The sequence below is a fragment of the Odontomachus brunneus genome, unplaced genomic scaffold (genome assembly GCF_010583005.1).
Source record: "Odontomachus brunneus isolate Ranch 3 - 2012 unplaced genomic scaffold, Obru_v1 Obru_scaffold_017, whole genome shotgun sequence".
NCBI lineage: Eukaryota > Metazoa > Arthropoda > Insecta > Hymenoptera > Formicidae > Odontomachus > Odontomachus brunneus.
In genome coordinates this window covers 504,002-531,412 of record NW_022639467.1, presented here as the reverse complement: position 1 = coordinate 531,412, position 27,411 = coordinate 504,002, and the positions used below count along the sequence as shown (strand labels likewise).

The 27,411-nt window shown below is 37.3% G+C and overlaps 2 protein-coding genes across 10 annotated transcripts in view; both read left to right on the top strand.

Moving 5' to 3' along the window:
* Positions 1-12,088, top strand: part of LOC116841618 (muscle-specific protein 20-like) — a 35,864-nt gene extending 23,776 nt beyond the window's left edge. Inside the window, exons 5-7 of the mRNA XM_032809760.1 lie at positions 6,277-6,406; positions 11,097-11,217; positions 11,548-12,088. Coding sequence (XP_032665651.1) covers positions 6,277-6,406; positions 11,097-11,217; positions 11,548-11,739 — 443 coding nt within the window. The 3' untranslated portion in view covers positions 11,740-12,088. The remainder of the gene's footprint in view (positions 1-6,276; positions 6,407-11,096; positions 11,218-11,547) is intronic.
* A 165-nt stretch (positions 12,089-12,253) lies between these two features.
* Positions 12,254-27,360, top strand: LOC116841616 (mitogen-activated protein kinase kinase kinase 15). Of its 9 annotated transcripts, XM_032809753.1 has the most exons (25): positions 12,254-15,554; positions 15,727-15,859; positions 15,925-16,063; positions 16,151-16,371; positions 16,659-16,853; positions 18,213-18,382; positions 18,529-18,697; positions 18,788-19,087; positions 19,169-19,422; positions 19,520-19,679; positions 19,918-20,271; positions 20,390-20,651; positions 20,729-20,866; positions 20,946-21,112; positions 21,199-21,294; positions 21,723-21,862; positions 21,942-22,097; positions 22,600-22,695; positions 23,388-23,500; positions 23,674-23,843; positions 23,927-24,191; positions 24,680-25,007; positions 25,127-25,277; positions 25,390-25,466; positions 25,539-25,602. In XM_032809753.1, the coding sequence occupies exons 3-25, from the start codon at positions 16,027-16,029 to the stop codon at positions 25,600-25,602; spliced, it is 4,083 nt and encodes a 1,360-aa protein (XP_032665644.1). In that variant the 5' UTR covers positions 12,254-15,554; positions 15,727-15,859; positions 15,925-16,026. The 9 variants fall into 9 exon arrangements, with proteins under 9 accessions (XP_032665644.1, XP_032665648.1, XP_032665643.1 ...); XM_032809757.1 differs by lacking the exon at positions 15,727-15,859 and having other exon boundaries at positions 16,166-16,371; positions 25,539-27,360; XM_032809752.1 differs by lacking the exon at positions 15,727-15,859.
* Positions 27,361-27,411: the final 51 nt, after the last annotated feature.

Sequence of the window (27,411 nt, the reverse complement as noted above, 5' to 3'; positions counted from 1 at the left end):
TATATTTTAGTTATGCTGGTGTTATACAATTATAACCTGTAAATAACAGAGAATTATAACAGTTCTAAAACACAGTTAGATTGCAGTTATACAAGAAAATTATATAACTTTAACAATAATAATTAACATGAATGCATCATATTTTATATACATACATATATATATATATATATATATATATATATATTAGGTAAATTAGAAAGTTCCGTCCATCTAGCGATGAGTAGTTATAGCTAGAACTGTCGGTAACTCTAATGTCTAAACCAAGCTTAATTTTTTAGTTTTACCATCTGTCAATAAAATTCAGTATATAAAGGTATATAAAGTTAATAACATTGTTTTTTACTGCATCGAAAATGTCGAAAATTGAGCCGAATAAGCGACATTCATGCGAAGCAAAAGATTAATCTTTTGCTTCAAGTGGAAGAAAACTGTTGAAGCTCATTGAATGTTTATGAGTAGAAGTTTATGGTGATAGTGCACTATCCGATAAAACATGCAGAAAATGGTTTCGACGCTTTAAAAGTGATGATTTTGATGTGGAGGATAAAGGGCGTTCTGGACGGCCAAGAGCATTCGAAGACGAAAAATTGCAGGCATTGGTAGATGGAGATCCATGTCAAACGCAAAAACAACTTGCAGAAGCTTTAAATTGTGTTCAATCTGTCATTTCCGATCGTTTTAAAGCCTTGGGAAAGGTCTACAAGAAAGGAAAATGGGTCCCATATGAACTGAAGCCAAGAGACATTGAAAGGCGAAAAACCATCTGTGAAATTCTGCTTGCTAGGCAACAAAGAAAGGGGTTTTTGCATCGTGTCATCACTGGGAATGAAAAATGGATATATTTTGACAACCTCAAACGTCGAAAAACCATTTGCGACCCCAGCCAATCCTCAACATCGACGTCCAAGTGGAATATTCACGGAAAGAAGGCAATGCTCTATATTTGGTGGGATCAGAAGGGTGTTGTGTACCATGAGCTGTTAAAATCTGATCATACAGTCACAGAGCACCTCTACCGAGAACAAATTATCCGTTTGAGCACGAAAAACGACCAGAACATGAAACGAGACAGCATAAAATGATTTTACTTCATGACAACGCTCGGCCTCACGTCATAAAACTTGTCAAGGAAACGTTAGAAGCACTTCGCTAGGAAGTGCTACCCCATGCGGCTTATTCACCAGACTGTGCCCTTTCCGACTACCACTTGTTTCGGTCGATGGCACACGCACTTGCTGATGAACGCTTCAATTTTTATGAAGACGTCGAAAAATGGATCTCTGACTGGATAGCCTCTAAAGATGAGTCATTCTTTCGCCGCGGAATTCGCTTACTGTCCGAAAGATGGGAAAAAGTTATCGCTAACGATGGACAATATTTTGATTGATGTACTTTTTTATTTTCTTTTTAAATAAAACCATACTTTTTGCAAAAAAACGGACGGAACTTTCCGATTTAGCTAATAAGAACGATGGCACAACTTGTACTATGGAGTCCACTCTTATAGTAAAGTGAAGTGTTACTTTTTGATTAATGGAAATTAGTATTACAATAGTAATCCGTTCCATTTGAATATGTACAGAAAGATGGAAATGAATATAGCTCCAATAGCATAAGGTGCTTGAAGACATTCTGGAATATTAGACGTCTAGAATGACTCTAGGATGATTCTGGAACATCTTGTGTTATTTGGAAGCTAATTAATTTAGAATGGTATGACACTTTTATGATATTATCTTTACTAAAAATATTTTTACGAAATATATAATTATAATATTTTTAGGAGCATACTTTTACAAATTAATTGATATTTGAGTAATAACTTTTGTAATCTTTGCATACAATTAAATACTGTTAATGATATAACAGTTACTGATATAATTGTTAAATTATTGTGTTTACTGGGATTTATATATATAATAGAATGCCTGTCTCTGTGTTTTCTATTCTAACTCCTTAAATCTTCAGGCTGGTCGGGACCAAATTTTGCATGGTTACTCTGCGAGAAATATAGGCTACATGAAACTTGAACACCTCACTCTCTCGCCCTAATTTCACCCTCTTGACACTTTGTCATAATTTCAGTTTAATATTAATTACGCGATTATCGTGAAATCAATCGAATGAAAGAATTCGTTAAACAATTGAGCATTATAATTTACATTTGTATAATTTACATTTGCGCGCGCGTATAATTTGAAAGAATATTTTTGTCCTGTGTGTCGCTAATTTCACATTCTGCGTCCTCCTTTTACCGAAAATTCTCGGTAGTCCTCCGGTTTTCAGACAGTTAGTATCGTTGATGTTTGCATTAATATTCTTTTTTCTTCACTTTCAGCACAGAATTATTTACAGATAAAATATTGTTTGAAAATCATATTGCGATTGTTTTGGTAGAGACATCCTCCTTACACACATTCGTTAGACCCACACTCATGACAGAGACTCGACAAAAATTGTCTAACGTTCTATTCGCCTGATAATCGTGTCAAACATTCTTTCAAATTCTATCATGGTGTTCTTTTGGAGCTCGCTGTCGAGAACTACCACTCGTTTCATGCGCACCTGGCCTGCGAAGAGACTGTGAGAGTCCCCTGGGATAGGAATTCTCGAAGAATGCGAGAGATATTCCGACAGACCGGACGAGACGGGAAGTCGGTGAAAACAGGAACGCGGAAACGAATGTCGCGACGGCGGCGCGTAATACGTTCCTGATACTCACCAAACTATTCGCGTTGCAAAACGAGCAACAAGTCTCTCGTTGCTCCGACAAACATTCGCTCAGCTCATCACGACGAGGAGTAGAGAAAGAAAGGAAAGCATTTACATGAGATAAGTTTTAATTAATGGACAACCCTTATGAGAGAAATATTACTTGCGTTGTTCTAAATCGAAAGTCGCCTGGAGGAGTAGATCGAAAGCCAATCGCGGCAGCGATTTCGCACAAAGGGCAAAAATTATGCTGGTCGAAACTGCAATGGGCCGTCCAAAACCAATCGCCTGTCGATAGCTCGTCAATCGAGAATTCAAGCGTACGACCAGCCGCGTATTAGGCGAACAGATTTCGGGGTAGGCGTTTAGCGGCTCCCCCACCAGTTCAAAACCACGTGACGCCTCGTCCTTGCAGGATCAGGCTAGTAGTATTTTAGGCGGATGGCACGTGTCCTCCTACTCCAAAAAATCTCGTGCTTCTAATATCGCCAGTATAATATCGCGGAATATAAAATGCAACGATCTTTTAGGCACTTTTCTTATCGAATACGTGAAATAATTTCGATACATTTCTTAACATTTTTTGTGCGAAAAAATTATATTGCCAAGTTGAAATCAATGGTCTTTTTTGTTGGAGATTTCTCGCCGTACTCCGAATACGGTAAATGCTGAAGTTTTAGGTTGGACAATCGTAATTTAGTTGTAATCGTAATTGGACAATCGGAATTCAAAACCGATCGGTCTTGATTCAGGATTATTTTATTATTTTATAAAATTATAATACAATTACTAATAAACTATTATCGGAATGCGGTGAAACGTGTAAATATAAAAATGGTACAATATTTTTTAAGGCCTGGTTCCAAAATTTACTTTAACTACAGTTTAATTCGTTAAAAGTCTCCCCTATTTAGACAAACTTGCATAATCACATATTGCATGAGGAAATTAACCAATCATGATCCGAGCAGTAAAAAAGAATGTCTCTTATATTAAGTATATTCTGTCATTGGATTCATCTATCTCTTTGTGTATATAAATAATGCGATTATGCGAGTTTTTTTAGATAAGCCTTTAACGAGTTAAACTCCGGTTAAAATAACCCCCGGGTCCACAACTGTTTTCAGTCGATTGTTTCAAGAATAATCGAATGTAATTGATCAATTTGCTTGTGGTTTAAAGCAAGGTTGTGGCTTATGTTGTGGGATTGGACCAAAAGTTGGAGTGCAAAGGACATGTGCGTAAAGCATAACAAATGCGAGAGAAAAAATAATTCATATATAAGTGTGTGCGCCACACTCATATTCTCGTGTCAATATCATGGCATCTTATCATCTGAATTGTTGTACCGAATGTAACAACACTCTAACATCGACTGCATCACAGTTTTACAAGGAAATCTCGTCAAGTCCTAGCAAGACTGAATCTTGAGATTCAATTGAAATTGGCGCGACTCTCGTATCCCTGAAAGTCTGATATCTAATCGCACAGCTCACGGGCGATGATCGAGTGATTAGCATGAGCGGATTAATTGTGCGTCGCACAGAGAACACTTTGTAGAACGATTATCGGAAAAGTCGCGTGGGAGTTACGCCAACTGTTGCTTCAGGCCGCGTCGGGACGCTGCGCGTCGATACAAATTTGCCGCGGCGGGGGTGGCAGCTGCGGCGGCGTCGGCGGCGGCGTCAGCGGCGTCGCGCGCCGATAGATTGGATACATCGATACACCGGTTGTATCGCTGACGTGGGGGTTGGCGCGGAGGGGGCCAGGGGAAGGAACGACAAAAAGTGTAACGACAGCACGCGACGAGCTGGGCTGCACACACAGCTCTTGCGGCGGGCTGCGCCCCTAGGATCCCGAGACGCGTTGTGTCTTTCGAATGGCGAACCGACGCACGTCGCGGCAAAAGAACGGCTGTCGAGAAAGACGCCAATAACGATGGAGGAGGAGGAGACGGTGGCGGCGGCGGTGACGGCGGCCGCGGAGGTGGTAGTAGTGGTGACGATGACGGTGGCGGTGGTGGCGACGACGGCAGTCGCAGTGACGGTGTCGCACCGGCCGATCAACGAGAGCAAAACGAGCATACGAGCTCGCAAGACGCGAGTCGGCCTTTCCTGATTCTTCGGTCGACACGACAAAAAATGCCATGCCCCCTTGGCTCGCCTCTTGGCATAATGGGGCGCCATGAGCGAGCGCTGGTTGCACATCCAGCCTCGCGGTTATTATTTCGTGGGCGTTCGCCGACCACGTGGAGCGTGAGGGGCGCGGGCGGAGGCGGCGGTGGCGGATGGTGGGAGGCCGGATGGGGTCGGCTTAGGGGGTATCGAACGAACGGCGAAAAAATGGTCGCCGCAGAGGGGGTGGCGAGGTGAGCTCGATACTGATAACCGACGCGGTGTGTGTGCGTTCGTTCGCGCGGGGGGTCAAAGGTCGCCCGCGCCATCGCGCAAGTCTCGGCCATTGCGCGAAATTCACGCGGTTTTCGACATGGTCGCGGCTCGACGCGACGCTTCTGCGACCCTGGTGCCGCGGCGATCATCAACATTCTTTTCACTATCGATCTGCTTCTTCCTTTCTCTCGTGGCTTTCTCTATGCGAACGCATTCGGCGAGCGTGACGGTCAGTTGGCTGATTGAAGGGTAAATGGGTCCATCCCTCTTGATAATCCTTCCGAACGAGGGAGCTCGGTGCGCCTTCTTGATTGCGATTACTCGGTGAAATTGAATAACGCGATTTATTATGTACTGGATATCGAGAAAGTCGACTTTGAAGAAGTTATTTCGAGTATTCTTCAAATCGTATTTCACTGTCTGGATTTATCCTCATACGTATGTTGGATCTTCCATCTTTTTACAGGAGGTGGACCGAGATTGTACGGAGAGAATTTAATAGTGTGAAAATTACCGCAGGATTTTGTAACCAAGGAATAGATTTACATTCTATAATTCATGTTTGCTGTTTATACATTCTGTCAAATAAATATGCAATTGAAACACTTGCTATGTTTACAGCGAAATCTGTTATGTTTTTTAACGAAATTAATTAATGATGTAAGATGAATATTACTGACAAACAATCTATTCCTGGACTACTAAAAATATAGCAAAATTAGAAAAAAAAATTATATTAAAAAGTATAATAATATTCTCTCCGTTTGTACATATAAGACGTTTATATAATTTTATATACATGTTACTACTACTATCTTCGTGTTGGAACAACCAAAAAATATAGTTGGCACTAAATTAGGTTCAATTTCCAACACGAAAATAGTAACATGCATATAAGGTTATTATCATTAAAATTATAGTGCAATTGACTAAAAAATGGTTGTCTTGACCATAATTTATAGTAATTATTTCTCTATATGATTATAATTACAAATACCAAACATTTTTCTCTCAGTGTAGACACCTTGAAGACGTAAAAAATTATTTGAGAAAAATTCTAATCGGCACGATAATTATGACAGTGAGACTAATTATTAGTTGTCTGCGAAATGATTCGTGGATTAATTAATTAGTTTTGAGTAATAAAATAAGGAATACGTTTGTGTTACAGGCGTGAGTTACGAGGATGCTTTAAGGGACGGCGTGTTGCTCTGTAAGCTCATGAACAAACTGCAGCCTGGCTTGGTTTCCAAGATCAACACCTCCGGCGGAGATTACAAGATGATGGACAATCTTAATCAGTGAGTATTATTACAAAATAATTTGACATATTACAGACACTCGTATACTGAGAAAAAAATGTTTAGTATTCGTAACTATAATCATATAGAGAAATAATTACTATAAATTATGCTCAAGACAACCATTTTTTAGTCAATTGCACTATAATTTTAGTGACAATAATCTTATATACATGTTACTACTACTATCTTCATGTTGGAACAACCAAAAAATATAGTTGGCACCAAATTGGGTTCAATTTCCAACACGAAAATAGTAACACGCATATAAGGTTATTATCACTAAAATTATAGTGCAATTGACTAAAAAATGGTTGTCTTGACCATAATTTATAGTAATTATTTCTCTATATGATTATAAAATAATATAACTAAAAAACTCTTCTTGAGTATATCAACATTAAGCTAAGGACAATTAGAGTTCACGCACAGGTTGTATAGTGCTATTATAAACTATTAAAACATAGTGACACAATCTCGCCATGAGAACAAATTTTATTAAATATCATACGCGTTTCGGTCTCATTTCACAGACCCTCTTCAGTGATTACAAATAATGTTATAGTGTCGCAAAAAGTAAAAAATCGCAAAAGTTAGCGTTAACATTGGTTGTTACAGAATTGTCGCTACAAATTTTTTTGTCTACGGAATTCGGAAGCACAAACATAATATATCATTTACACAATGAAATGTTCCATTTATATATATATATATATATATATATATATATATATATAAATATAATTACAAATACCAAACATTTTTCTCTCAGTGTAGCCACCTTGAAGACGTGAGAAATTATTTGAGAAAAATTCTAATCGGCGCGATAATTATGACAGTGGGACTAATTATTAGTTGCCCGCGAAATGATTCGTGGATTAATTAGCGCGACGTGTCGCGACGTTTATACTGATAATAAGATTTGCAAAAGAGACTCGTTCGCGAGAGGTAGTGTCTGTCTATCATGTTGCTCCGCCGTCAGGCGTGTCGCACTTTCTGCGAGCACATGCTGTCCTGATCCGTCGTCGACTTTACGCAATCGACAGTGTTTTGCGTCAATTTCTCGACTGCAGAGTATCGACAACGCCGATCAACGACCGTCGCCGCAGTCGAGAGATTGTTGACCCTCCTTTCGACTGCACCGAGTTTCGAGAGTCACGCGATATCCATGGCGAAACGATAGGCGCGAAACGTTCTTTGCATTCGCGCTGTTCCTCCTGGTGCAGCGTGTTCGCCTAATAATCGAGAACCGACTGAGTCTGAGGTCGGGACCGTCGACTATACGTTGGATGGAGCGCGATGAAAGTGAAAACGCGACTGATATATACAGCTACGTGGCGTAGGTATCGCAAAACGCGCGCGAGACCAGCGTGAAATTCGTGTGCATTTTCCGACACCTTCGGGAACGGGTTCAGCATCACGCGCGTAAAATTAGCGTAACGTAAACTAAATTAGCGTAGCGATTCGTATAATGATTGATTGCGGTTGAAAAATTTAGTTTTCCCGAAACCTCGCCGACGAGATATGGTTAGCAATCGTCAGTCGCGCAAACTGTCTCGTCATAAGTTCTGAGTATGAAGTGTTTCTATGTTTTCTCAAAAGTTCGGCCTTTTTTCCTTTGACTTCTCTACACGTTTTCTTATTTTCATCGGACACACAATGTCAAGCGAGACATACATCTATTTATGACAAGTTGCAATCCGAAAATAGAATATTCGAGTCGAATGCCTGCAGCACATTGATACAATCCTGATGAAGTATTTGTGTACGAGGAGGTGGTTTTAGGACAACATAAAGAAGTGCACCCTCGACGGGAATGAGCAGCAGTAAACTGCGCTTCTGCATCTAATCTTCCTCTTCGTCGCTTGGATAAGTCGGATTACTTTCCTCCAAGCTCACGAAGGTATCTCGCGCAATGAGCCCTTTTTACACGTCGATCAGACTTGCTTCCCTTACCAGCACCTCTTTTTGACGATGTAGAATTCGCAATTGAAGCGATCTCTCGCGAAATAACATCGCAACGTTATATATAATCGTCACGATACGCGAAAAAGCGCGCGCGAGAAATTTATAAAAAAAAATCTTACAGAGACGATTCATCCCTCAAAAACATGTGCGCCATCGTGTTTGGTCAGTTAACGCTGTCTGCGCGTCAGACCCGAGTTCAGTCTTCAGATTTCTCTGTAACATTCAAGAAATGTATCTTCTCGTTCGTGCAATTAACTACACGATTTAATCACTCTTGGTAATTAGCTTTGGCTAATGCTTCACGATTTGATGAATCTTGAACTGGATCTTGGTGAATGTTAAGGCGATCCAATCAACCTTGAACTTACGCCGGCAACTTTTTGTACTGAAGGAGATCTGCTCGCGCGGATGCGGACGGACCGAACGGCGTTAGTGCACCGCGGATTGTGGCCGCACGCTCCTCGACACCTCCCTGGAGGAGGAGGACGCACGCTCATTTCGCGTCGTCGTTCGCGCCGTCGTTCTCGCCGACGGCGGATCCTCGCGCGTTGCCGGCTACACGTGCGCATGTCGCGCTTCTTCAGCATTTGGCGCGTTTTGAATGTTTAAGAGCGCTTTCGTGAGGTAGTGGGGCGAACGATGCGCAGCGCGGCCACTCCGCGTTACTCCCTTTCTACGCGAGCAGCATGATCTCGGTGAAGGTGATATCGCCGCCGCCGCCGCCGCCGCCGCCGCTGTCGCCGCCTCCGCCGCCGCCTGCGCGACGCGTTCTCTCCGTGAGCGTTTAAGATTACGTGTGGTGAGAGCTCCGCAGTCCGTCCGCTCTCATTGTTACTTCACCTTCATGCGCCTCTGATAGCGCGAACGCTCGTAAGCACTGACCTGCCTTGCGTTCTCCGCCCGGCGATTGTCGCGCGCACTCGCGCGCTTGATCGATAGGAAAGCTACTACCTTCGCCGGGCGAGTGTGCAACTGCACATACCACATGTGTGAATCTCGATTGAGAAATGTTATTAAATCGCTCTGCTTATCGTGTGACACGGCCTTACGTCAGACGTGTCAAATTGCTTAACTTCGAAGTGACCACGTGGCTGATAAGTGATCAAACTTTGTCTTTGTCTCTTCCTAGCTCGCTTTGACGATGAAATTCGCGATACCGACGATTTCCTTGGAACTGATACTGATGTAATACGATGAAAAATATGTAGAGAATGGAGTACATGAAGATGCATATAATGCTCCATGAGACTGTCCGTGTTCTTCCTCGAGACGCGACAGTTTGAAAATTAAAGTTAACAAGGAAAAGATATCGTTAACGAATGACAACTGGTTTTGCTAAAAACGACTTTTATTTTCTACTATATAACAGTTACAAAATTTATTTTATTTTTATCTATTTATTATATTTTTATTATATGTAGTAATTACAAAATTCATTTTGCTAAATTATTTTGTTAATAAATTAATTTTTCGTTATATAATAATTACAAAATTATCTGCATATGTTTGGAAAAATGCGCTTATGTCATTTTATTTGATTTTTAAAAAACCTATATTGTTAGGTAATAGATTAACTTATTTATACACGCTGACGCATAGATAACGTGTGTCTTAGTTTAAGATTCACTCTCGCTCTCTGACGTAAATGTATGCGATTAATCGCTATGTTATTTGGTGCTCATATACGGAAAACGCGTCAAGCGTCAGGAGCGCATCAGATTGAGCAAGCTGGAGCATAACAGTAATAAAGTTACGTGTAGATAAAAAAATATTAACATCTCGCGCACATCAAACACTTTTTTATACGTGGGAGCATTTCATACTTATATCTCGGATTTATCTTTTAAAATGAAACGAAGACACTATAAAATCGCACTTCTAATAAATTTTTTTCTTTAAAGAAAGAATTAATATAAATGGAAAAATAAAAAATATTTTAACAGAGAATTAGAACAATATATTACATCAAATTGTATTCTCTCTTTCTGATATTGATTATATCTAATCATTTTTTATTAAAATGACAAGTGTATACATATCTAAACCCTCGCGTTTAATATGCGTAAATCGTAACTTTAGTAGTCTGGCATTATTTTCGTCTCACGAGAGGCGATGTTCTCTTCAGGCAGACGATGATTCTGCTATCCTGTTAAGCAGCCGCACGCGACACGTCATTTCTGCGACATGAAGAAGGCACCGCCTCGACGCGCTCTCAGATAGCGTATATCCGCAACCCGTTAATTACCGTGTTCGATAATTAGCAGCCAAACAATAGAAGCGCGTCGCTAGCTTAAAGCAACGCCCAGGCGAGCAGCCGTATGAAGGAGTTGGACGTAGCAGCTTCTCTTTTGTTTCTCCCCCGCCTTTGTCTTCCCTCCGACTCGCCGCATTCTCGATGGCGTGTCTCGAAGAGCCTTTGTCGTTACGGGAATACCAAACAGTATTTCGTATTCACTCTTGAAATATTTTTTTCGTTAATTCTAAATAAAACGCAAATCCATTCACTGTAGATCTCATCAACTGATTTCGGACTCGTATGTTACACCTAGTGAAAATATTGACCAACACTCAGTTGTATGAATAAAAGCGTAATATATAGTGCAATATAAATTAATTTTTAAGATTATAATTTACGATTTTTACGTTGTGTGTGTGTGCTTCATACTTCTCTAAAAATCTTGTCGATTATGTAAAACTAAAATGTAGTTATTTCAATTTGCAGGTTCCAGAAGGCTTGTGTGAAGTACGGAGTACCTGACGTCGATCTCTTCCAAGCTGTCGATCTGATGGAACGTAAGAACATCGCCCAAGTAACAAACACTATTTTTGCCATAGGACGAACGGTAATTTATCAGTACAAATTATCTATTAATTTATTATCTCTGATATATCGATGATGGTCATATATTCTTCTATTTTTGCAAATTTATTTAAGAATTGCTTTGAATCTCTCTCTCTCTCTCTCTCTCTCTCTCTCTCTCTCTCTCTCGCAAATAGACATCAATAATGAATGCAAAAATTTGTGTGTAATTCTGAAAAAATAAATGGATTTTATATGAAAATAAGGATATTTCAACGCAAAAAATTATTGCATATTTAATTATGTTAAGTAGGGTAATTGTAAATAAGATATAGTATATACTCGTATTTCTTATGTTAACTATAATTTACAGACCTACAAACATTCTGAATGGCGCGGTCCTTGGTTGGGGCCAAAACCGGCCGAGGAGAACAAAAGAGCTTTCACGGAGGAGCAGCTAAGGGCTGGTGAAGGGCTCATCGGTCTACAAGCTGGTACTAACAAAGGAGCGACTCAAGCGGGGCAAAACTTTGGGGCCTCGAGAAAGATACTTCTTGGAAAATAATTTATAGAGTTTGCACTTTTAAAATCTCTGTTAGAGGTATATTTTATTCATAAAAAATAATCTTTTAAATGGATGTATACGTAAAAATAGTGCAAAGTTACGTAATTGAAAGCGTTACATTTAGCCATACATGTTTGAAGCCGTACACTTGTGAAAAAAAGAAACGGTATTTTACAACATTTCGATGATTACACGCGATTGAAAATTTTAACAATACATTGAGGAACGTGACAAATAATATAAATGCATTAACGTTAGATATGCTAATTTGTGTTTAATAGAATAATACCCATTTAACATGTGACATAATGTATTTAACGAAATGTAATAAACATTGTATGACAATTTATCGACAAAATTTCTCGTTTCTAGTTTATTGCCACGAAGCTGGACAATTTGCGTCCTTCTCGGATTCACCGAAATTAACATCGTAAGAAGAAATATCTCAGTGACTACTCTGCCTCAAATCAACATCCTGTCCGAGCTCCACTTCGAATTAGCCGAATAATACGACTTCTGCAGTTATTTGCATCTCCAAGAAGTAACACGCAATTCGCCGAAACTCTTCTCTATTCTTTGATGCGAGGTTTAACGTGAAGGGCCGGATATCGAGAAGGGGATGGCTGGTTGACACGTGTCTTCCAAGCGCCTGTTCCAGGGTTGAGCGGCTATTCTTGGCGCGAGATTCCTAGAGCGGATCTTGTCGCTCTTGCTAGTTTCCTGGCAACTCTCGCTTGGCTGCCGACAATCGTTCCCCTATCGCGGTTTCTGTCGGCGTCGTTGAACATCGCGCCTGGCGAACCGCTGGAACACGTACGTACGTACACGTCGCCGCACGCGCGCGTGTCGTGCGACCGACAACATCGCAGACGCGAAAATCGCTCGTCGTACATACATATCGATGTACGTACGTGCGCAGGTGACGGGCCGCGTATGCGACGGTACGGACCTCGTACGTGACAGGAACGACGAGTGGGCGTGACGTGTACGTACACGCGTTACACGCATTCCTTGACCGGTTTCTACACCGCGAGGCTCCCCGTGGATCAGGCGAGTATCTGCCCCGAGATAGAATATCTTCCGCTGATCCGAAATTGCGCTCAGTTTTTCTTTTCGCGCGCATTCCATCGTCGCATGAGCGGTGAACTGTCCCGCTGAAGACGCCACCGACAGAAACCTAAGTAGTGGATGACGACGGCGAACTATTTGTTGCTGTTTCGTAAACAAATCTCATCAGAATAATGATTTATGTGAGATAATGTATCACATGTACTACCGTATACGACGATCCTCAGCGAATGGTCAAGCGTCATCGTCATCATCGCGATTGATTCAAGATGTTAGGAAAATAGAATATCTATTCCTTACGTCTGCCTTATGTGTCAATATCTCGTTTATGGATTCTGATATTTGCTCCTCTTTTCTTGCCGTTATATACTGTTCAAAATATAGTTAGACGATTACTTCTTCAAATCACTTGGCACATGTTTTAAATATCGGAAGTGTCTATTTTAATTCTTCAGCAAATGTCCACGATGTCCAATAGAATCTGCATTTCAGTCATTTATACGTGGCTCAAGCTGCAGAACCATTCAGCACAGAGCTATCCGTTCACCGCGATATCCCGATTGTTTCGAGCGATTTCATTTCAAGGTGTGTTGGCTGGCCCATGTGGTGCTCCTTCACGTGCTCAATGACGTGTGGTTTGGCGTCGGTCGTGGGGCAGGCCAGTTCTTGGGGACCCCCTGGCGTAGGATAGTAGCGTAACGAGGAGGTTGTTCGCGTCATCTCGGCAGCTCAGCGACACCGCGGACGCCCTGGGACAGCCTCCAATCATCTTATGCACTCCTCTTGAAAGGGGAGCGCTGCGGAGTGGCCGCTCCGCGCATCAGTGCGCCCCACTATTCTTCACGCACTCGCAAACCGCGTACATACGAACGTGACGCGCGCTCAGCTTTGCGCTGAGCGCCGTCTCTTTCGATTGATTTTCTGCCATCATGTGACCACAGTACCTGTATTTCAACTGCGGTCTCTCGATGGTACCTCGAAACTCGAATTTTCTATCGTTTTCCAAGCACGAGTGAGTTACCGATATTGGTACAATAGTTACATTACAATACAATGCATTGCATTACAATGTCCGTTGTGCGATTGGACTGTTGATAGGAATACTACAACGCAATGCGAATCACCTGTTCTATTTTTATTTATTTAATAGATTTCTTTCTCAAAACACGCACTGTGCAAGTGGCTGCATGGAAGATGTTGGGTGCGATCGCACTCGCAATGAGACCTTGCGGTTGTTTTGCTTCTTTTCATAGAAGTAGTTGAGTCATGTTGTGTAAACGAGAAGATACGTTCTTCAAGTTTTACACGGAAATTCGACCGCTGAGTATATGCGCACCGGACAGCATCAATGTATCCGATTGTATATACGTGTACAAGAGGCAGTTGCAATAGTCATACGCATCTGAGAGACTCACGACTCTTTCGTACTCCTGATAACCTATTCGTATGGAGTTCATTGGTACGTTTCCACGAGGCTCCGTGCTGTAGCACCCGATTCGAACGAACGCGAATGACCCGCAATCTTGTTACTCTACTTTCGCGATCTGCGGTGACTGTCTAAACGTTCATGATCTCCCAGTAGAAGGTCGACTCTAGTCGATCGACAAAAGTATTTCGCTACCAATCGCTTGGATGGCGAAGACTTCCGTTGTGCGTGGCAAATAATCCGGACAAAATTAAATTCTAACAGGAACTGCCGAACTAATCGTCCAATCTCACATAGTCTTCTTCGAAGTTTTCAACGTTGGCCTATAAATTCTGTGTCGTCTCTTCCATCACTTCTGAAACACGAAACTTAATTATCTAAGAGACATTTACAAATTGTCTCCCCGCGACTGTTACGACTCTTCTTCTTCGACGAAGAACGTGTCGGAAATAGAAAAAAGAACAGAGAGAATTCTATTCTTTTTTCTATTCTAGAAATAAACATAAGCTACAGGGACTAAATTTGGATTGTATGGATATAGAGACAGAGAAACTCGAAGAAAGAATAAAACTGGAAGTATGTTCTTGAATAAAGTTAATGTATGTTGTACGACTCTGGGGTTCAATATAACCGAGCCCGCAGTATGGATTAGTAATAATGCCGCTCGAAGCGCGTGCTGTATATTCCACTTCTCTCGATTGTGCCTATGAATGTATATGTCAAGGACTTTCCATTGACCCGGACGATTGCGTTAATAAGACGACTGATTTTTCTGAAGAGAGAGGAATGAGAAGAATCCGACACGTGCGACGGTTTCTCACACGTGGGAGAAGCTATTGTTAGACTGAGCTATAAATTTTGATTCAAGTCGTTTTGATTTGATTTGTCAAGAAAAAATTGCTTGCAAATTAACTGAAGTGTCTGTAAACTAAATATTCGCGACGTTGTCTTATTAGATATCCTGCACAACACAGTTCATAATGCATAACATTTTCTTATCGTGTTACGTCACATCAACAGGATGATACGTGTCTCTTTAATGCGCTCTAATATGCTTATGTAAATGATTTAATGCCATTCAAGCACGCATCTCGTCAACTAACGTCGAGCTTCGCGCGGTCTCAGAGTCTCGATACGATTTGCTCTATCTTGAGAGTGTCTATTTTTATACCGGCAGAGCGCGACTGATCTCGCTGCCATCTGTGAAGCGGCACGAAATGCTACACGCGAGCAAGGATATTGGTGTGTGCGCGACCTCGACTCCGGATTTGTGTGCTCCACAAGAAATGGATGGTAGTTTCTATGATGTGCGCGACAAGAGGTATTTTTTTTACATACGTTTACTACGCCGTACCGAGTTTGCTAATTGTCAGTTGTTGTTGCACGGTGTGTGAGGTGGTTCACGTTGCATCGTGATCGTTGTGTGCATCGGTGTCATGAGATGTTGTTGCTTTTATAACATTATTGTACCTCGTCGTTTTATTTTTGTGCAGTCTCGTAAGAATGAACAATGATTTTCTCAAAGAGTGTTGATTACATGTCAAAAGTGCAAGTAGCAGTTGATCGCGAGAAATCGGATTTTTTTGCAAGAAGCGACATTATCAATATGCTTTTGTATTCAAGCAGGTGAATCTACTACGTCGCTTGGACAGTATGTCAATTTGGATACACGTCTGTCACTTTGTTTACAGGTAGGTACATATCGGGTTTAGCCGTAGAGTTTTCGGACTGTGCTAGAAAATAGGAGGTCAAGAGAAACGCCAGTTGTGCCTGATAGCGGAGTCTTGTACAATATGCCTTCCATTTGCGGCGATATGGGTGATATGACTGGTAATTTGAAACCTCTGTTATTATCATATTATGTGTAATATAACAGCTGTACAAATACACTCAACATATAATAATAATTGTGCACAGCTGCTTCACAATCAGGTATCATGGAGGGTATTTCCAGTACAGATAGTATTGGGACACAGAGTGACATATCGGGACACACAACTGTGACAGGAAGACCAAGAATGGACGTGGCTTGTGTATTGGACTTGCAACAAGCAGAACATCTTGCCCAACGAAAGAGAGCATTAGATGAAGTTAGACAAGCCTGCAATTTGGTCAATGCTAACATACATCATATCCAGGTATATTGTTACACGAGTTGATTATTTAAATAATGGCAGAGATCATATTTTTAAATAAGCTTGGCTTTAAGTAAAACATGCTGCAAGATCTGTTACAATATGTCTGTATAAAATTAGCTCCAAGTATATTCATTATATTATCTCAAAGATTAATAAAAGAAAATAATATATTAAACATTATACTATGCCATATTTAAACAATATCTTCTGTATATTTGTATCATAAACACCATACAAGGAATGCATGTCTACATTTGTTCTTTCTGTAATATTGTATTTTTTTATAGTTTGAGAAGCTTGATTTCGGTGAAACTAATGTACTGGATACTTTCTATAATGCCGATGTGGCAGTTGTAGATTTAAGTATCAAGTTGCAACAATCTGCATTATTTTATCATCTTGGTGTCAGAGAAAGCTTTGGTATGAAGGAAAATATCTTGCTTTATAATGATGTGGATACAGAGGCTACGATTAGACTGAAGGTATAAGTATATTAAATTATATTATTTATTATGTAGTAAACAAAAATTCACTTTTGCACTTTATTTAATAAATTCTCGATATAACGTAGTAACTCGATATATAGTAGTAGTAATAAATGGCCTTAACCACTTATTAGACTCAAAACATGTCTTGTTGTAACGATTTCAATTAAAGATCTCATAGATAGATGACCAACTGTATGTTGGCCACTACAGCATATCAAATAGTTTCGATTTTTCTCTATATTCTTAATGTTAAAAGGAGAGTATGCACTTGACAGATTTCTTGCATGGAAATTGTGTGTCCTCACAAATATCTTATTATGATATGAAAAGGATTATATTTTTTTTGGAAAATAAATTTAATAAACACGTATATAAGCGGATTTTTACATATAGCAAATATTTATAGACACATGAATTTAAAAAAAATGAGAATGTTAAAAGGAACATTAATTTTGATTACTCATTTCACTTATTTGTTATTGGTTGTCACTGTTTCAAGCAAGTCAAATTTTTTTGCTTCATCCAATTATTTAAGAACTATTCTGTAAGTTCAACTATTAAATTAACAATTTACGTTGTTTCATTTAAATTTCGTTGCATTTCGTTTCATTTAAATTTACGTTGTTTCATTTAAATTTCTATGGGATTTTTTATATTGAAAACACATAGATCTCGCGTATAGATCTCGGATTTTTATCATAGCCACCGGCAAATTAAAACGTGTTGTGCATTGAATGACGCTCGACATTGAACTGTGTCAAGCGCCAAAACGTGATCGGCACGGTCTGATAAAACGGTATCCGTGTCTGTCAGGCAAGCACCAAATATGTAATTCCGCTGTATATGGAGTAGAAAAACATGAGCTCATGCTCTTAATATAGCAGTTACTGTTGGTGCTGGCTGATCGCGCGCAACTGCGCGCAATCGCTCTGTGCGATTTGTTACTGATACACGTGGATCTCATTCGCGTATTGTTTTCGAATTGTTAATTCCATTTACGATCGTTTATATAAAATATTTTCTAAAAGTTGGTAACGTGTCAAAATGAGAAAGAGGCTGACGTTTGTACATATACGTGTTGAAAGTGTAAAATATAAAATAACCATGTGATATAATAAGTGGTAAATAGTGATGTAATATGGCAATCCAATTAAATGAATAATTGTGTGTTTGATGATGGAATATCTAAAATGTGTCAGATAGGAAATACAAATATTTTTCCCTCTTTACATGATTTAATTCATTATTATATATTTCTGATAGTATCCATGAAAGAATAGTTTATATTTTAATTAGCAATGTGATATCTGTTTTTTTTTTTTAACATTTATGTACATAGACTTTTCTTTTTAGTTATCCTGTGGCAGCTACACGTTCGTCTCGTATCGTGTTGTGGAATGTGGTTCATGTGTGGCTACTAATCCAGCAGCTAGTAGAATCACAGGCGAAGAAGCAATAGACCCTAAACAACATCTCACTCTGAAACTTAAGAAATTGTTTCAAGATGTGGAAATACAATCCAAGTGAGCAAATACGAAAATATTGTTTTATAATAATTGTCCATATAAATAACAATTGAATATGACCGTCACATATAATTTTGTTGAAAAAATCGAATTAAGATTCTTTAATATGTTGATGTGAGAAGTATGTTTCTTCTTAATTTCAGAGCACACATGAAGGAGAAATTTCTGGCAGATTTGCGCAAAGCGCGTGAGACATATTCTGGAGAGGAGCTCTCCAGGGCCTTGAATAATATGCGCAAACGTTTAGATGACCCAAATGTTTTGTCAGGAGAAGTTGTTCTTAATGTTCTTATTTCATTCCGGGAAATACAGGTAAATAACGGTAGATCGGTAATAATTTTAAGCGAGAAATTATACTATTAGAAACTGATATGCGCATTTATATTTCTTTAAAAATTTCAGGGTTATGACGCAATGGTACAATTGGTTGATGATTTAAGAACTATACCGACCCACAAGAATTATATAAATACTCCAGCTATTAGATATTTATATGCGTTTGCATTAAATCGACGAAATAAGGAGGGTGATCGAGAGAGAGCGTTAAAAGTTATCGAAAAAGCGTTAGAAAAGAAAGAGAATCATGTTCCGGATATGTTGTGTCTATGTGGCAGAATATACAAAGATATATTTGTAGAAAGTAGGCATACCGATCAGGAGAGTTTAAACAACGCGATCCATTGGTATAGAAAGGGTTTTGAGGTATAGTATTCATAAATAAGTTGATTTGATTATTTGAAACTAATATTATTTTACATGTTATAATATTATTGTTATATTTAGGTCCAACCTAATGAATATGCTGGTATAAATCTTGCTACTTTATTGGTCATAGCTGGGAATGAATTTTCTAAGAGTGAAGAATTACAACACATAGGAATGGTATTAAATAATTTAATTGGCAAGAAAGGCAGTTTATCGAGCTTGAAAGATTATTGGGATGTAGCAACGTTTTTTGAAATCAGTGTGTTAGCGGAAGATTACTCAAAGGCCATACAAGCAGCTGAATATATGTTTAAATTGAAGCCACCAAATTGGTAAGTATACAATAAGTTAGATGAAAAGTTCGATATTCGAAAGAAATATAAAGTATAAAAAATATATAAAGTATCTAGAAGTGATTTTAATTGATAGGTATCTGAAATCGACGATAGGCAATATATCACTGATAGACAGATTTCGTAAAAGAAATGAAGAAGCTGAAATTTCACCGGAGGAGCAAATATTTAGTTTTTGGATGGACTACTTTGTCGAAGCTACAAAGCCGGAGGTTGGCGATAGTATACGGTTTCCAGTAAGTTGATAAATGGAATCGTTCTACTGAGGATCCAGTTTCCAATTCGGGAGAGTATGGCTTATAGTTATGTGTTACCAATCCAGCTCTTACTACTGTACATTTCGAGTCAAAGTAAGAATAATATAAAACTGCTGTTAATGCAGGTTTATGGATTCACTCTTAAAAATGAACTTCCCGCTCTGTAATTAATCTCATAGTAGAGACGTTTGACGTTATAACATTTTTATCCTTTTAGATTCTAGTGTTGGAACCAACAAAAATCTTGATGCCAAGTTATGTAAACGTAAATCTAGGCGCAGAGGAGAAATCTATACAAATATGGAATTTGTGCCTGGATAACATGAAAAATAACTGCAAGCAAGTTCATGATTGGCTATTTACTGCAAACATGATACGTAGCGTTAGTTTGTACAAAAGAGACGAGAGATGCCTGTTCTTGTATGTTCATCAAAATTCGGACGATTTTCAAATGTATTTGCCGTCAGCGCAATGTAGACAACGATTTTACGATCTGATCTTAGAAATGACTAGAGATCAGGAAGGCATGGTTACAGACTTGGATGCCTATATGACTGACGATCGCATGAAGGTTCTGTTAATTTTTACTATAATTTTTAATTTTTAATTTTTTTTTTATATAATTTGATATACTTTGTACACGTATAATTTTAATTTTTTACTTGATACATATATTCATATTTTTATAGTTCGAGTATGAATTGGACGATCAAAATAAGCGCATAGTTCTCGGCAAAGGCACGTACGGCATAGTATATGCAGCACGTGATTTAAATACTCAGGTCAGAATTGCTGTAAAAGAAATTCGTGAGCGAAACTTGGGCGATGTGCAGCCTCTGCACGAAGAAATTAAATTGCACAGTCAATTGAGACACAGGAATATCGTTCAATACTTGGGCTCTGTAAGTGAGGATGGATATTTCAAAATCTTTATGGAACAAGTGCCTGGAGGTAGGAAAAATAATAAAATATATTTTTATAAATAAACGATAGTTGTGTGTGTATCTATTTATTACTTATAATTTCAGGAAGCTTATCAGCTTTGCTGAGATCAAAGTGGGGCCCTTTAAAAGAAAACGAATCAACAATTTCATATTATACCAAGCAGATGTTGGAAGGCCTTAAATATCTCCATGATCAGAAAATTGTTCATAGAGACATAAAAGGTATATCATTCTTTTCCTGCAGTATCTCTTTATTTTTATATATTTTCGCGCAAATTTTAAATGAACGTATTATTTATAGGTGACAATGTGTTAGTAAATACATATAGCGGAGTTGTCAAAATTTCTGATTTTGGTATGTCAAAACGTTTGGCCGGTTTATGTCCGAGTACGGAAACATTTACCGGGACATTACAGTATATGGCACCAGAAGTTATTGATAAGGGTCAACGTGGCTATGGTGCGCCTGTAAGTTTGCCTTTAACTTCGGAATATTTATAAGATTTAGTTCTGTCATGTCATCATAATAACAATAATTCAAACTTTGTCTCTAGGCGGACATTTGGTCTTTAGGTTGCACGATAGTTGAGATGGCAACTGGCAAGCCTCCATTCATAGAACTAGGTTCTGCGCAAGCGGCTGTTTTTAAGGTAAATATAAAATATACTACATTAAAAATTAAAAGATTTCCTTTCTAGACCACGAAAAATAGATAAGATTAAACGGCTTGTAATTCTTCCGCAAAAATAATAATGACGTGGTTAAAGAAGGATCTTACAGCTTGAAGTTTCAATAACAGTTTAGAGATACTTTCTCTTAGTCTTTTATAGAAAATAGACAAAATTCAACAAACTGTAAAATGTCGATAAAAATGGGGATAATGGAATAATTAAAAAATTACTTTATTTTTTTAATTCTTTTGGATAACGTAATTTTTGCCAAAGTTATAGCTTGTTGGATTTTCCGTGGTTGAAGAAAGTGATTCCTCAATTTTTTTGCATAGTATATTAAATATATATCACTTATTAATTTTTTTATTACTAAATAATGTTTTAAATAAATCCATATCTTTTTGCAGGTGGGATATTACAAAATACATCCCGAGATACCATCAGAATTATCGGAGAGAGCAAAATCTTTTATATTGCGCTGCTTTGAACCAAACCCAGATGTAAGAGCAACTGCGGCAGAATTATTAGAAGATCCATTTCTTAATGAGTATATAATCTTAAATTACTTAAAGTATTATTTTTTTATGAATCTTAAAAAGTATGTGATTAAAGCATTTATGTTATAGGAAAAAGAAGAGTAGCAGATTGGCTGCACCCCCGGACTTCAGCAGAAGTATATCGGTTCCCGCGGACCGTTTGGAACGTTTGGGAAAATGTGATAAAACGAACAATAATCATATCGTTACTACTGCACCGATTCAGATGTCTCAGTCAGATGATAGGTATTACAGCATTTTTATTTTTGATACAATGTGCCATTCTGTGTGAGTATTCTTGTAACAGCCCACGATGTTTTCGTCTTTGTTTTTCTATGTTGTACTCTCATTCGATTTATTCCATTTGCATCAAGCATCTTGGTGCATCTTCATTTTTTTGTCACTCTATCAAATTAGCATCAAGACAATGACTAGAAAGATGCACATTTGCAGAACTCGATTGCTTTTATGTGATAATGTTATGAACAAGACACAAAGTAGAATTAAATTTGTGTTTATCTTCACGCCATAAATTTGAACACAAATATATTTTTACTTAAATTAGTTTTGATTATCATAGTTTGTACTAAAATTTGTGTGGAAATAATGGACTGGTGAAAAGTGCTTTATGCTTGATAAGAATGCTTTACAACATTTCATAACAAGTACAATACAAGAGTATAAAAAGTATGATACTCTGTTGTATGAACGCACATTGCGAATTATAATTATAAAATGTTAAATTTAGTGGAGGGTTGACGAAGTCAAGCCCATTGAGGGAACGCAGTCCGGCCCACCTATTGTCTCCCATCAGCATGCCTTCTGCAACCCTCTCTTTTAACAGGTATGGTTCTAACTTCATAAATCGTTTATGTAGCAAAAACGATACAAATAAAGGTACATTTTATGCTTATTGGATGTATTGTTCGTAGACACGAAATATCGAACAAAATCATATGTACGATAAATCATATACCATTAACATTAAATGTGCAAAACGCTTAATCATAATTTTTTTAAATAGCTTGTTTTCTATATGTAAAAATATCAGCAATACCTAATGCTGTTAAATATTTACAAGCTGCGTGCTGTCTTCAGAGAAATATTATTGATCTTTGCCATTAATACATTATATATTGCTATTAATACATTATATATTGCATATGTATACTGATGTAGTTGCTTTGCTATAGATTATAATTGTAATGTGTAACAAATATGTGTATACAGTATACAAATGATTAAAATATAATTTTCACAAGTAGTTTTCTAACATCTAACGTATCCCAAAAAATTATAGCTTCTTATATAATTTTCTTTAAATAACAATTTACTATCCGAAAATAGGTGACCATTTTAATTGTCTCAATGTTTATACGTTATATACGTTAAATATACACATATAATTGTGTTTTTATGTATGTAATTATAGACATGAGTTATTTTTTGTATTTAATGATATCAAGACAATATTGAATTTTATTCTTAATATGTAACATATAAAACTAACTTGTTATATGTTTTATATCTTTATAGTACAATAGGGAATACTCCATCAATAGAGACTAGTGAAAGTGATGCAACAGGTGCCTCGATAACTAGAAGAAGTTCATCTGGTGGATTATTATCACCAGAGGTGGAATTAGGAGGTAAATACATTATCAGTAATATTCATAAAAATAATAAATGGGAATTATTTATAATACAAATAAATTATGTCGTATCGTAACAGTAAAAAGACACCAAATTATGATTTGTTTTTCAAAAACTTTATTCAAGATTATTATTTATTTTTTATACTTACTGAAAACCGTGATAACAGGGCAACCGGGCCAAAAATCTGGAGAAGAACAAGAAGGTTTTTATTTGTTAAAAAAGGATAGTCAAAGGCGCATGACGTTAACGAGGGTTCTCAATCAGGATGAGGCAAAAATTTGTGAAGTTTGGATGAGAGGTATACATCAAGCAGAAGGACAAACAGTGTTGCAGATGGTACTTACTCATTTTGGCATTACATTACATTGCATCTTACATAATTATATCAATGTATATTTAATTATCTATCTCAATTTTAGAGTCATCTAGTGCTGCTCATGCGTGGTTTAAGAGATTACATCGCAGAGCAAAATCAGGATGTGATAGTGACTTCTATTCGAACATTGAAAGAAGAATTAGATTTCGATTCGACAGCTATTAATCACCTACATTTGGCTATTTATTTGTTTCAAACAGCAGTAAACGAAGTCCTCAGAATGCATAGCATAAAGCCACATTGGATGTTTGCCTTGGATAACTTAGTGAGAAATGCTGTTCAAGCTGCTATCACGGTATTGTCACCCGGTAAGCATCATTTTTCTCAACGAAATAAATATGAGGGCGGTACACGTATTCAGCAAGTTATTATCTGTTCGGGAGGTAGAAAAAAAACTACATCTTAGATGTCAAGAAAGATCATTTCCTTAAATTGACCAAGTTCTCACACTCGTACATTATCTGATACATGAACCAGATGTGTAATATATACATGTTACTCTCACACATAGTACACGTGGAGATCAAGTATGTTATCGTGTCAACTCTAAAAATATCTCGAGAGAAAGTCATCACCAATAATAAGGGATCTCTTCTGAACGTCGAGTTCAGTAAGAGGGTTACCTCACTTCGCTTGAGTTCATACATCTGGTTTCAGTAAATTTGATTGAAAATCAATAGACACAAATATATTTCAATTGATTATAATTGTGTATATATCCGAGTGTGATTACAGAGCTATGAGAAATAGTGTTATCTTAAAAAGTGTTTTTTTATGATGAAAATTGTATGTCTAGAATTAGGAGCTAACTTATTGGGACAGGAACGAGTACAACCTGGTGGTCAAGTTCCTGAAGAAGGCTCCACATCATGTGTATCCACAGTAAATTCTGTTAAATCTCCAAAAACTGGCGATTCTATTGATAATAAGTACTGGAAAGAATATAGAGATCAAATGGGAGTGTTGAAAATGGAAAATATGAGATTACTCCAAGAATTGATAGAAAGCCAAAAGTCGTATCAGTCATTATTGCAACAAGTTCTTGAAGAACAGAGAGCACAAGTTGGTACATTGACACATCTGTGTGAAAATATCAATAGGAAAGCAGAGAGACAGGAATTAGGGTACGACTACACTATTGCTTTATTTCTTACTATATATTCAATATGCAAATTTCAAATTAACTTAAAATTATGTGCAATGTGTCATAATTATGAAAGTACATTTTAGATATGATTTACAGGAGTTATAATACAAGCATTGCCGGAAATATATCTCAACAATCGGAGTTTTTAACAACTATGGATACGCGTAACAGTAATAATTTACATTCAGATATGGCCCTCGTCGATTGGTTACGAAATCTGCAGATAGACGAATCATCAGTCGATAGAGTAAGCACTACATAACATATACTAATCATTACGGAACGTCTCTAATTTATCATTTCTTTTCGCATTAAACTCATTTTTACTGGAACTATATTTAACTATTTATTGTTTTTAGTTTTTATATGAAGAATATACACTGGAAGATATTTTGGATCATGTTACAAGAGACGATCTCCGCAGGTTAAATTTGAGGTAACAAAAATTGTGTTCTTAATTTTTAACATTGATAGGACATGTAGATAAGACTATTATGTACAATTCTAGGGGAGGAACTGAAATCAGGATATGGCAAGCTATACTGAAACATCGCGAGAATAATGGAAATTAAATTGCGCAGACTATAATTATATTCTTCCATTGATATTAGCAGCAGATTGTCACTAATCACTAATAGTCGAAGTTTAAAGCAGGGTAAGATATTCGTTGCGATTAGACCGCCACAAGATAAACATATAATGATCTAAATTGATCATGTTGTAATATTAGATATAAATTATGCCTCTATAGAGAGTTTCTTCCGTGACACAGTATACCGGTTCTCTTTGTAGTTCCTACATGTAGGTTAATATTACTTTTTATAGAGAATTTCTGTACGTATTACATCTGCGCGAATGATGATTTAAATTAACAAAATGTATTATATCTTTTAGTGCTTTTGTCGCAGATTTTAATTAATTTGCCAAAGTTCCATGATATCAGAATGTAAGAGAAACCAGTATTTATGTATGGAATATATTTCATGCATGTCACATTGTTTTGTTGTAAGAAATTTTTCAGTTTGAATTTCTAAATTCAATTTCACTTTTACACGTTTGAATTATTAAATCAGAGTCGGTATTAATATTGAAACGGTCAAATAAGTAATAAAAAAAGTTGTGCAAATGCAACTTATTAATGATGCAATAATATTTGATATTATGCTTTGTTCTGTAAAATAATGACGTCCGATAGAAGAAACAGATGCTTCCGATGGTTATTCAAATAAGTGATGTAAGTTATACATTACTTTACAAGGTACTATATATTCACTGCGCTAAATATTTATAAATGAAACTATTTATGAGAAAAAAACTGTAAGATTGCACCATAGACAAACTGCCAGTGAAAAATATTGATTAAAAAGAACTCGTATTTTCACGTGAAATCACATAGTAATGTTAAAATATTAAACAATTATTATACAACATTTAATCTTTGCAAATGGGGACGCAATTATATACATATAGTGCCTTATCAAACTGGCTCTAGTACAAGAAAATATATTTATTATACATAATTAATACGTATTTATACTCCAAAATATTCGAGGGTTTTAAACATTTTTCGTTTTAAAATTTTATGTTCGAGAGGAACGAAAATATACTTGCCCACGCGTCGCAATAACTGGCACGTCTTCCCCACATAGAGATATTACTCGAATGCTTTTTTGTAAATAGAATTCTTCGTGTAGTTTGTAAGCGCTTTACATTATTTCGTTTTTGTCGGACAAATTCAAACAGATTCTTCAGCGTTTCTTCCGAATTTTGTAGATATGAGTTTTTGTATGACAGTAAATCTCTTCTATGCGATATTGTAAAGGAAGGAAAAGATCGATATTTCTTGCGATGCACAATATCTTGTACAGTTTGATTTTTAATATTTTTTATGTATAGTCGAACTGAATTTACGCAATCTAATCTTAAGTATTCTCGATGGATTTCTTTCTCAAAATGACTGTCATCATTTTCATCGAAATCATTGTCTCAATAATATATTGCTTGATTCAGTCCGATTATTCACACACTAACATAGAAGGTATATGATCTAACGACTGACAAAAATTAATTTGATAAAAGATATTTTCATGTAATAATAATAGACTAGAAATAACAGAGCCCCTATCATAATGTGTGTTGGTGCTTGTTCCTGAGTATCTTGACTGAAGTATTTCTGCAATTCTACGCATGAATCTGCTACAAACAATTAAGGAAATAAACTTCGGAACAAGTAGCCAAAGCTATTGTTGAATATTTTTCACTCACATTTAAAACAGGATTAATTATTGTTGCTCGCATGTGCGATCGTTTGTAATAAAGGAATAAACAAATGTTTATGTTATTATTTGTTATGGCTGCTCAAGAGAATTTCACTTATGAAA